This window comes from Salvia splendens, chromosome 4 (assembly GCF_004379255.2).
Source record: "Salvia splendens isolate huo1 chromosome 4, SspV2, whole genome shotgun sequence".
NCBI lineage: Eukaryota > Viridiplantae > Streptophyta > Magnoliopsida > Lamiales > Lamiaceae > Salvia > Salvia splendens.
Window position 1 is genome coordinate 16,194,655 of NC_056035.1, and position 12,129 is coordinate 16,206,783.

At 36.3% G+C, this 12,129-nt stretch overlaps 1 protein-coding gene across 1 annotated transcript; it reads right to left on the reverse strand.

The window, feature by feature from the left end:
• Positions 1–288: 288 nt before the first annotated feature.
• LOC121800725 (protein FAR1-RELATED SEQUENCE 5-like) lies at positions 289–11,671 on the reverse strand. Its single transcript, XM_042200234.1, has 6 exons — positions 11,458–11,671; positions 10,234–10,518; positions 9,812–9,900; positions 9,576–9,758; positions 8,971–9,417; positions 289–714 (listed from the first exon to the last, which is right to left on the reverse strand). The coding sequence occupies exons 1-6, from the start codon at positions 11,669–11,671 to the stop codon at positions 289–291; spliced, it is 1,644 nt and encodes a 547-aa protein (XP_042056168.1).
• Between the last annotated feature and the right edge of the window lie 458 nt (positions 11,672–12,129).

Below are 12,129 nucleotides of genomic sequence, written 5' to 3' on the forward strand. Positions count from 1 at the left end.
CCATATTTATGTCATTTCAGAGATCTTAGTTCATTTTTGAGATCTATTGATTATTGATAAGTGAATGACAAATGAAAAATATATCAAAGTAAGACTAAGAAAAACATTATAATAAAGAAAAAAATAAACCATTATAAAAACACTTCAGTATATTCTCTTTAAGCTTACAAAAAGTTTTAACAAATTCAAATTTAAAATGTAAATGAAGTAAGAAATTACAGGACTGAAGTACAGAAGTAAGAGAATGAAGAACAGAAATATCCGAATGAAGTAATAAAACAATCAGCTTCAACATTGGTTTCTCCTCTTTTTCTTGTTCTTCTCCTCCTGTAGCTTGTCACAATTTCTTGAATCATGCTGACCAACCTCGCCACATTTTCCACATTTCCGACCATGCTTGGACATCTCTCTCATTTCCTTCTCAAGCCAGGAAAGACGTCGACCGGAACCTTTGGTTTTGAAGACATCTGGCGGATGAACATCTATTTGACTAGGGACATGTGATCCATAAAACTTCTCAATCATTAGTCTCTTTTCACTAATTGACAACACATTTCTCTCACCAAGTACTTCTTTTCTCCCTTCAGCCATAATTTGTCTAAATGCTCGAATTTTATCACCATCTCCTTCAATAAGCCGTGCAATATCATAAAAATCTCCATGCATATCCCTATACTCCCGCTTCGTCTCATCCACAACAATTGTAACGACCCGCTAAATTGATATTATTAGAAACAATATTATTAGCTTGAATACCTATATAAGTAACTTTTATACGATTAAATCCGAGCTACGATAGATTATCGTTGTTGTTTGTTTTGACGATAGGCAAGTGAATAAAACATGCAAATATATAATATATCTATATGAATATAAAAAAAATATATAAATAAATAAATAAGATCCCAAAAATCAAAAATTTTAATGTCCGATACATACGATAAAAGTCCAACAAAAATTTAAATTAATACATCTTTCGTTCTAAAGAAAATCGGGTAAATCAACAAGAGTAGCTCCGAACTGGAATTGGATTTTCCTGCACCAAATCAAACAAATAAACAAATAAAATTTTCTTTCCAAATGAATAATCGAATGCAATAAATCTGATGCAGATCATTTAAGATAGATATTCTAACATATCATTTATTACAGCATTAAATGTTAGCAGAGAATGCATTAAATGTTCTACAAAAGGAGAATGATTAAGGGGAAGAATGTTGGCAACTTGTTGCCAACAAACTTGCTGCCAACGTCTCATGCAGTTTTTTTTATATATACACATGTATAACAATCATTTTCTTCACCCCACATCACTATTAAACCCCAACTTCTTCCACATAGCAACAACTTGCAAAAACTTTCAGGAGATATCAGACATAACAGTGTGTGTTCCAGATTCAGTCATACCAAACACTTTTTACTTTCTACCTACTAAGGTAATATGTAACTTTCTTAACTTTTAATACAAATACATACATCCATGAAACATAAGACTTTTTAATGATGCATTAGACAACACCAAAAGCATGTGACTCTTATAACAATTATATGTAGATCTCTGAAATAAATATAGGAACTTATCTTAAATCAATCTGTAAATCTGCCGCGAGGAACTTCCGGCAGAGAGCTCGGCACTCCGTCGCCGACGGTGACAGCCCACGCTCCAAAAATTCGTCACTATTTTCGTTCTTTAGAATCTAAAATTTTGAATTTACAAGGTTACAACATCAAAAATATAATCTTTATAAACCACAAATGAAAAGAAAGGAAGTGGATGAACAAAAACAATCACCCTACCTGTCGGGAGTCGGCGTCGGCGGGTGGGGGAGATCTGGAGATGACGGTGGCGTATGTGCTGCGCACGGTGGTGGCGGTGCGTCGTCGCACTCGCTGCGGGGCGGCGGATGGTGGAGTAGTCCGTGAGAGAGGGAGAAGCGGTCACCGAGAGAGAGGGCTGAGGCGGTGCGTAGCAGCGGTGATCGGTGATGGCGGCGAATATCGAGAGAGAGAGGTGGAGGGGCGACGGCGACGGCGCTGGAGGGCGACTGGTCGACGGGAATTTCGAATTAGGGGAGGGATTTCCCTATTTTGTGTAATTGGGGAAGAAGGGGGTTTATAGTGATTGAGAGAGACGATAAGTTAATCTTAGATTTGGGCTTATTCATTGGGCTAGTTCTTTTATTTACTTGGGCCAAGGGAGTGAGGAAATTAAGATGAGCCCAGTTCTTTTAAAATCATAATGGCTGTTTTAATTGGAGGGAGGCCCAATTTTCGGATTTAGTTATTGTGGGTTAAAAATGGGAGAGAGACTCGGCCCAGTTTCGAAAATGGTATCTTTTGGGAGCAAATCTAATATTAAATTTTAGCCTTAGTTTTAGAATAAGATTTAATTAATGATTATATTAATTATTTTTTTTAATGATTTCTTCCAATGATGTAACTAACCTAACATAATTGAGCTTGGGACTTATTTTAGAGTTTTGCGTAAAATTGTAGTAGTGAATGGAATGCCACTTAATCGGAGCCGAAATAGCAAACGAACTAGTAATAAGTAATGTAAGTTCAAATAATGTAAGTTTAGAAATTTCGTAGTAGTAGTAATAATAATATTAATAAAGAAGTGCTATTAATTAAATTTCCCAATTTAATTAATATGCAAGTTTCTAAAATTTTCTAACGGAGAGCAAATGATAAAAGAAATAAAGTAGGGGCATGCATTCCTATAAGTATGTGAATTTCTCGAGTCTTATTAGTACGTTGTTTATTTTCAAAAAGGTTATCTCCTCAAATAAGGTCGGAGTAAGAAATTCAAGTTAAGGAAACTAAGCGATCAAGGTGAGCTTTCCTATACTAAAAAAATACAAATCGTATTTTATGAAAACACGAACACATGTTCGTGATTCTTACAGATGTTGTCTTGCCATAAATGTTTTTGTATGATGCCTATCTATTTGGCTAAGGCCAAAGGAATTATGAATGATGATATAAGTCGAATTCGGGTCCCAGTGAGGGTGGTGTCCCCGCTCGGACTAGTGTACACAAGCTACCTCTGATATGTTGGGCAGAGCAGGTGACCGAGGAAGGTGGCCACCTTCCCGGCACAAGGATACCTCTGACATGATGGGCAGAGAAGGTGACCGTGCGAGAACACCATCTCGACGGCACAATGTGATCAGATATGGCTAAGTACAGGAAAAAGGGATTGCAGTCCAATATGAATATTTTTAGTAAGCTCGGGCCTTTTCAATAAACCCCCGAGTGTTACTGTGATGATGGCTTGACAATATTTTCAAATGTATATGTGTAATTTTCGACAATGTGTTCACTGAGTACTTTTTGTACTCAGCCATGCATATATTTCTAAATGTGCAGGTTGAGCAGCGAAGTGGTGGAGGAAGTGCTATTGAGACAAGACATTTAATTCAGTCAGATCTTGACTCTCGGAGGTTCATGTCTTCATACATGGAACCGCGTTCATTTGCTTCCGTTGTACATCTTAAAAGACTCAGGTCTATTTTGTTCAAAACTCTGATATTTTGAAATTTTTTACAAATAATTACTCGAGTCTTCATGATCGAGTATCTTTCTTCTATGTATCAGCACTTAATTAGTCATGTCTCGCAACCAATATTTGATTTTATTTCCTTTATTTCTTTCCCGCTTCTTATACCCCCGCCCCTAGCCGCGATCAACCGTGTTTTCTATCCTTAGAAAATGCGGTCGTGACAGAGTGGTATCAGAGCATTCTTTCTCGCTCTGAACCCGAGAGTCTTCTTCGAAAATCTTTGGTCTAGACTTGTTCCAGTAGACTGTCTAATCGATGAAAATGCTCTTAGCACTTCCCTCCCATCGCGCTCAACGAGGAAAAAGGTAACTTGTTCTTTTTTCAAAAGAAAGTCAAGATATTTAAAAGTGTGAAATGGAGAAATAGCTCATGCAGTTAATTTGAGTGAACAGATGAAAATATTGAGTTTAAAGAAAGAGTTGATGTTTCTTGATTGGGTAACGTGCTTAAAGAAAGAGTTAATATGTCTTTTCTTGGCTAAAGACTTTGAATGTATGAATAAAAGGAGCAACTTTCCTAAAAAAAAGGTAATGGAATATGAAAGTATAAAGTATATGAGTCTGGTACCAATTGTTGAAATGATGTCTTTTTTTTGAGTTTGTGAAATGATACCTCTTTTTGAGTTAGTCATTGAATCATGTTGCTAGTATGGGGAAATCGAAATTTCCAAGAACTTAGAATACTTAGTTATGCGTTCCTTCTAGAACACAATATGAGCTCGAACTTAGAAGTACAATATGAACATTTCTCGCTTTCCCGAGCGACGAAAAGAAAATGGCGCGATAAGAAAGAAACTTCGATAAAAGCAATCTAACATAGAACAAAACAATGTTTCTGGAAAGATGATAGAAGTTGGATGCCATTTCTACGTCCCAATGACATGAATAATCTGGGTTAGTCATTGTCTTTATTGACAATCCAATCACTCCAAAGGGTCGTACCTTCGATCCAACTAATTGATATATACATATTTAGCAAGAGAATTGACTGCAACGTGACAAAGAATCCAGTCTTGCAAATAATAAGTAAGCAGAAACGACGTGTTACGAGGATGAGCGTTATGACGAATAGAGAGTACCAAAGAGTCGTAATCCCCACATATGGTCATCTGACGTGATCGTAAAGTGAAAGTAGCTTGTGACCAAAGTTTCCCATAACTCCTTTACCATCCTCTATAAAGAATTAAACAAGGGAGTATCACCATTGTAGTTAACCAAGAAGATTCATCAGCAATGCTTACTTGGATTCCCATGAATTCCATTTTTTTTTCTCGCACCCCTCTTGATCAAAATACCTTTTGTTGAATTAAGAACTTAAATGACTCCTTTTGCAAGGTAATGTGCCATTACTTTCCCTCTTCTATGTCAAGGTTGTGAATCACTTTCAGTTTTGAGCTTACTCCCTCATGTTTTCTGATAACCTCTAGTCACTACTGCCCTTCTTTACTCATTCTGTATAAAAGCAATACTTTGACTCTTTGAATTCTTGCCAACAAACTCTTATACTCGGAGCTGCTTTATTTATAGCCTTCAGAATGAACATGTTTCCCTCAACAATTGTCTTTTCAATGATATATTCCTCAAAGATCATTAGTGGACCTTTTTGTTTTCAAAAGTGCTTCTTGACAAGCTCTTTATTTTATATGTGTAATTCCCTCTTATTAATTCAACTACAATTATTCCATCATTCTTTGAGCTCTTCAGCAACTCCAAGTCTAAAGCAATTTGCTCTCTCCCTGAACTAGTTTGCTCTGATTGTCTTCTCTACTAGTCAATTTCCTTGAATTGATTATAAACTTTGTGAATTCGTTAACGTGATATAGTATCACGATATTGTTGACCCAAAAGGGTAGTTGCTTGTTATTCTTCTTCTCAAATCCACTTGAGACCAATCATTTTCAGTCTCATATATTTGAGCAGCCATCTGGTGAGACCTTAAACCTTTTAAATTGACCCTTTGTGTTTCAGACATACTTATTGACAAGCTCTTTGTTTTACATGAGTGCTCTCATCTTCTAAATTCAAAATATGACTATTGGCTCTTGATTTGAGCTTTTCTGCAGCTTCATATTTAAAGTTGGCATATTGCCTCTCCCTTGGCTAGTTTCCTCTTGTTGCCCTCTTCATTAGTTAGTTTCCTTGGACTGCTTATAAACTCTAAAACTTTCGTTGATATGATCTTCTATCACAGTGTTGAGCAAATTGCAATTGTTTATTTTACCTATTCTTTTCAAATCCATTTGTAACCAACCATCTCAGGTCTTACTGTTATCATTTGGGATACTCGAAACCTTCTCTTTATTTGACTGTTCATTTTGATTATATTATTGGCAACCTATTGTTGACATCTACATTCTCTTCAACATACCCTCACTTTCGCAATTTATTCCATCTGGCAAGCTCTTCCCACAATGAAATTCTCAAGTTCTATGGGTATAGCTCAAGCCTTTTGAAGTTGTATCTTTTCTTTTCTGGGAGTGAGCATAATGAGCCCAACTGAGCCTAGTCTTTGCACTTCATGAAACCTTTGTTGCAAGCTACTGGTGAGAGTTTGTGGTGAACCAAACACTCACGTAATTGAAATAATTATAATCATTTTGTTTTCATGGTTACCTTGGAGCCTACCCAAAGCAAGAACGATTAGAATATTTCTCTTGGAGTCCCAAATTCAGTTCCTATCAAAGTTAAAACTGTTAGACCACCTCTAAATTTCCTCGCGTGAGACCTCAAGAAAGCGCAAGACTGGCAAAAATCCTACGCCGATGAGCGTCGAACGGAATTGAAATTTAACATCGGGGAAAAGGTCTTCCTGAATGTATCCCTTCCAAAGGAATAACCAGATTTGGACTCAAGGGAAAGCTGAAACCACGATTTATTGGACCCTATGAAATTCTGGAAGAAGTGGGCCCAGTAGCATATCGCTTGGCATTACCACCCAACTTTGGGAACGTACACAACGTATTCCACATCTCCCAACTTCGAAGGTACGTGTTAGACCCAAAACATGTGATACGTCAAGAAGAAATCGCTCTAGAACCTGACCTGAGTTACGAAGAAAAGCCGGTAGAAATACTAGATCGAAAGGTGCAGTAGCTTCGGAATAAGTCGATTACTACCGTGAAGGTTTTGTGGAAAAACCACGGACAGGAAGAAGCAACATGAGAGCTAGAAGAGAAGATGAAGGAGAAATATCCCGAGCTTTTAGTCTAAACACTTCCTAAATTTCGGGACGAAATTTCTTTTAAGAGGGATAGTATGTAACGACCCGCTAAATCGATATTATTAGAAACAATATTATTAGCTTGAATACCTATATAAGTAACTTTTATACGATTAAATCCGAGCTACGATAGATTATCGTTGTTGTTTGTTTTGACGATAGGCAAGTGAATAAAACATGCAAATATATAATATATCTATATGAATATAAAAAAAATTATATAAATAAATAAATAAGATCCCAAAAATCAAAAATTTTAATGTCCGATACATCCGATAAAAGCCCAACAAAAATTTAAATTAATACATCTTTCGTTCTAAAGAAAATCGGGTACATCAACAAGAGTAGCTCCGAACTGGAATTGGATTTTCCTGCACCAAATCAAACAAATAAACAAATAAAATTTTCTTTCCAAATGAATTATCGAATGCAATAAATCTGATGCAGATTATTTAAGATAGATATTCTAACATATCATTTATTACAGCATTAAATGTTAGCAGAGAATGCATTAAATGTTCTACAAAAGGAGAATGATTAAGGGGAAGAATGTTGGCAACTTGTTGCCAACAAACTTGCTGCCAACGTCTCATGCAGTTTTTTTTATATATACACATGTATAACAATCATTTTCTTCACCCCACGTCACTATCAAACCCCAACTTCTTCCACATAGCAACAACTTGCAACAACTTTCAGGAGATATCAGACATAACAGTGTGTGTTCCAGATTCAGCCATACCAAACACTTTCTACTTTCTACCTACTAAGGTAATATATAACTTTCTTAACTTTTAATACAAATACATACATCCATGAAACATAAGACTTTTTAATGATGCATTAGACAACACCAAAAGCATGTGACTCTTATAACAATTATATGTAGATCTCTGAAACAAAATATAGGAACTTATCTTGAACCAATCTGTAAATCTGCCGCGAGGAACTTCCGGCAGAGAGCTCGGCACTCCGTTGCAGACGGTGACAGCCCACGCTCCAAAAATTCGTCACTATTTTCGTTCTTTAGAATCTGAAATTTTGAATTTACAAGGTTACAACATCAAAAATATAATCTTTATAAACCACAAATGAAAAGAAAGGAAGTGGATGAACAAAAACAACCACCCTACCTGTCGGGCGTCGGCGTCGGCGGGTGGGGGAGATCTGGAGATGACGGTGGCGTATGTGCTGCGCACGGTGGTGGAGGTGCGTCGTCGCACTCGCTGCGGGGCGGCGGATGGTGGAGTAGTCCGTGAGAGAGGGAGAAGCGGTCACCGAGAGAGAGGGCTGAGGCGGTGCGTAGCAGCGGTGATCGGTGATGGCGGCGAATATCGAGAGAGAGAGGTGGAGGGGCGACGGCGACGGCGCTGGAGGGCGGCTGGTCGACGGGAATTTCGAATTGGGGGAGTTATTTCCCTATTTTATGTAATTGGGGAAGAAGAGGGTTAATAGTGATTGAGAGAGAGACGATAAGTTGAGGGGGGGAGTACATGGTTGAATTAATCTTAGATTTGGGCTTATTCATTGGGCTAGTTCTTTTATTTACTTGGGCCAAGGGAGTGAGGAAATTAAGATGGGCCCAGTTCTTTTAAAATCATAATGGCTGTTTTAATTGGAGGGAGGCCCAATTTTCGGATTTAGTTATTGTGGGTTAAAAATGGGAGAGAGACTCGGCCCAGTTTCGAAAATGGTATCTTTTGGGAGCAAATCTAATATTAAATTTTAGCCTAAGTTTTAGAATAAGATTTAATTAATGATTATATTAATTATTTTTTTTAATGATTTCTTCCAATGATGTAACTAAGCTAACATAATTGAGCTTGGGACTTATTTTAGAGTTTTGCGTAAAATTGTAGTAGTGAATGGAATGCCACTTAATCGGAGCCGAAATAGCAAACGAACTAGTAATAAATAATGTAAGTTCAAATAATGTAAGTTTAGAAATTTCGTAGTAGTAGTAATAATAATATTAATAAAGAAGTGCTATTAATTAAATTTCCCAATTTAATTAATATGCAAGTTTCTAATGCGGTCGTGACAACAATATATGTTTCAATATCATCATCAAACCCACAATGCACAGCCTTGACAAATTTAGACTTCAACCAACGTCCTCCATATAACTCATTAGGGATTAATTTCGTTTTTTTGTTTCTCAAGACCCAAAAAATGTGACTGCATACAAGCTCAATCCTCCCAAACATCTTATAACTACATGCACATGAATCAAAAGATGTGGAGTATGACACAGTCCAGTTCTTCGAGAACTTGTCGTTGACTACATAAATCTTATTCTCACCAATGATTGACACTGTCACCATAGTGACATTGTCAACTGCTTCCTCAATCTCACTTTGAATTAGTTTGAATTCACTATCACTATATATTGTCGAAGCATGCTTCTCGAGGGCTGAATTTGTTTTCAAAGTTGGAATTGCGTTAAAATCCAAGTATTCTAGCCTATTGTTGTTGCTCCTTTGGCCATCCAATGCATTGTTGTAATTCATAAGAAATTCAACAAGATTAGAACGAAACTTGGAGTACCTCTTGCAGAATATGTTCTGAGATTCAGATATTGATGTGGTCTTTATTAGTGAACTCATTGGAAAATCCCTAAAGAATGCAGGCACCTGCAATTCATTAGTTAACAAATATGCTTCAGAATAATGACAGAAATACTTCAGCGTATAGAAAATATGTTTCCAAAGAAGGATACATACCCAAAATTTTCGTGAGGCAAACATCGAGGAAAATCACTCATTGTCCTTAAGCCCATATTTTCCATTACTTTATTCCATTCTTCATCAAATTCTTCAGGCTCTATCAACTCAGACCACACACAATTGTTTAACTCCTTTTTCAAGTCTTCATTGCCAAGTAGATTCTTTGGTAACTTTTCCACAACTTTAAACATGATGTGCCACATGCACCATCGATGTCTTGTATCAACAAGGACTCTTTCCACAGCAACCTTCATTCCCAAATCCTGATCAGTAATGATCAATTTTGGTGCAGAACCCATACATTTGACAAAACACCATGAGAAAAATCAGCATTTTCTTTAGATAATAAGCCTACACCAAATGCTACAGGTCTCCCATGGTTGTTTTTTCCTGTGAACGGTGCAAATATCATGCAGTACATGTATTACATCAATTCATCAAAAAGGAGGTTATAAATAGTTCATTCTGTAAGGTATATACTTCAGACATTAAGAGTTTTACTACATCCCAATAAGAATTCTAAATACTACTGCACTCACATCATTCCAGTGGACTATTAATTCATTATTGACTATTACTAGTACATTCTGTTGAGTTATTACATTAATTCAGTAAATGTTTCATGCATATGCAAGTTGATCACATCAATAATCATATCATTATAAACAACATATTGTTCGTACCTATTAGTTGAATAGGTTGTGTCAAACGATACTATATCACCGTAGAGATGGAAATTCTTCTTAGCAATGGGATCACACCAGAAAAGATGAGTGAGCCTATCCTTAGAGTTCACCTCAAAATCATAGGTGAATGCTGGACAATTCTCTTTCTTTCGGCTCATCTCATTAAGTACCATTTGTGCATCTGCCCCAGTAGTATATGCTCTCAAGTCGCGCCTATAGTTTCTAACTTCTACAACCGTGCAACCAACATAATCCAGCCAACCAAGAACCTCATTCGGCAACTTAAAAGTCAATGTAGGGCCTATGTTTGCACTTGCACAATCTAGTACAAATTTCTAATGCAATAGGTCAATGTTGCGATTCAGCCTCATGAATCGCTTATGGCGTAACTCCACCATATCATGATTATGGATTTCATCAAATTGATTGACAACATAACCAATTCCTTTACAAAACTTAAAAGCAATTTTAGCCTTGCAAAAACACTTCCTAGAAGAACGTCTACGTTTTGACTCATGCCCTTCCTCTTACCTTATCTACTGCACACAACATACAACCATGTGACATGATCCCCCTTCTTTTTTGATCCATGTTTACGAGTGTCAAACCCAACATGTCGTGCATACTTATTATATAACTCAGTAGCATCATCAAGTCTAAGAAAAATCTGTCCAATGTAAGGCTTCAGTTGGGATGGACAATCAGGTAAGTATGACACTGTTATAAAACATACAAACTTCTGTTAGTGGAAAATTTAAACAAAACAAAGCATATTCATTCAACAAGCATATAAGTTCATTTGGTAATATTACAACTTCATTTTAACCTGAAATTAGTTCATTATGTGTCGTATTGATCGCATATAAACTATTGTTAGTGGAAAATGAAAACTAAACAAAACATATTCATTCAACAAGCATATAAGTTCATTCGGCTGTATTACTACTTCATTATAATCCCATATTAGTTCATTATGGTTCGTATTGATCGCATACAAACTACTGTTAGTGGAAAATAAAAACAAAACAAAATATATTCATTCAACAAGAATATAAGTTCATTCCTCTATATTACTACTTCATTATAATTAAATATTAGTTCATTATGAGTCGTATTTATCTCATACAATATAGAGCATGTCAGCATATCATATTACGATAAAAAATACTTCATTAGTGTATTTGTTACCGCATTAATTCGACCTTTTACTTCCTTATGAATTTGTTTACACTATAGAATGAAAAAATTAAAAATTACAAACCTTCAACTGAGTTACTTTCTCCTTTTAGCTCTGAATCTGAATCTGAATCTGTATCGAATAGAGTGCCTCCTTGATATTGTAGATCATCCAGAATTGTTCCAATACTAGCTTCTTCATTATTGGTCGATGAAGATCCATCTTCAACCGCATAATTTGTCGGTGTTTTTACTACTCCATCGAGATGCTGATGAATTTCACGTGTGGAATTCTCCATGGATGACAATTGAGGCAGATCGTGAATTGAAGGAATTGCGAAAACTGAGGCAGATCGATTGAGAATTTGATGCAGATCGCGATTGATCGACGATGCAGCAATTGCAAAACGATCGTGATTTGAGGAAGCAAAACACGATGGAGGTAGAACGTGAATTGAAGGAATTGCGGATTGAGACAGATCGCGATTGAGGTAGATCGTGGAGATCGATGCAGATTGAAGAAGATGTTGATGCAGATTATACAACTAACGTAAATTGCGAGAAAATTGATGAAGATTGCGTAAAAATTGATGAAGATTGCGTGAAGATTGTGTGAAGATCGAAGAATTGAGAGAAGGAAAGAGATTCACGTTTTTTATGAAGATTAATAAACTGATTCCCGAAAATACCCCTCAGCATGTTTTTATTGAATAAATAATTAAATTAATTGTAAATTAATCCTAACCACAAGATTAAA

Excerpts from the sequence above, each read along its gene's own strand:
- LOC121800725 (XM_042200234.1), bottom strand. The coding sequence starts at position 11,671 with ATGGAGAATTCCACACGTGAAATTCATCAGCATCTCGATGGAGTAGTA. Across the intron at positions 9,901-10,233 it reads GAAGAATTTCCATCTCTACG|GAAAAAACAACCATGGGAGA; the intron begins GTGATATAGTAT and ends CACCGTTCACAG. Across the intron at positions 715-8,970 it reads TGTTTGGGAGGATTGAGCTT|CGGGTCGTTACAATTGTTGT; the intron begins GTATGCAGTCAC and ends ATATCAATTTAG.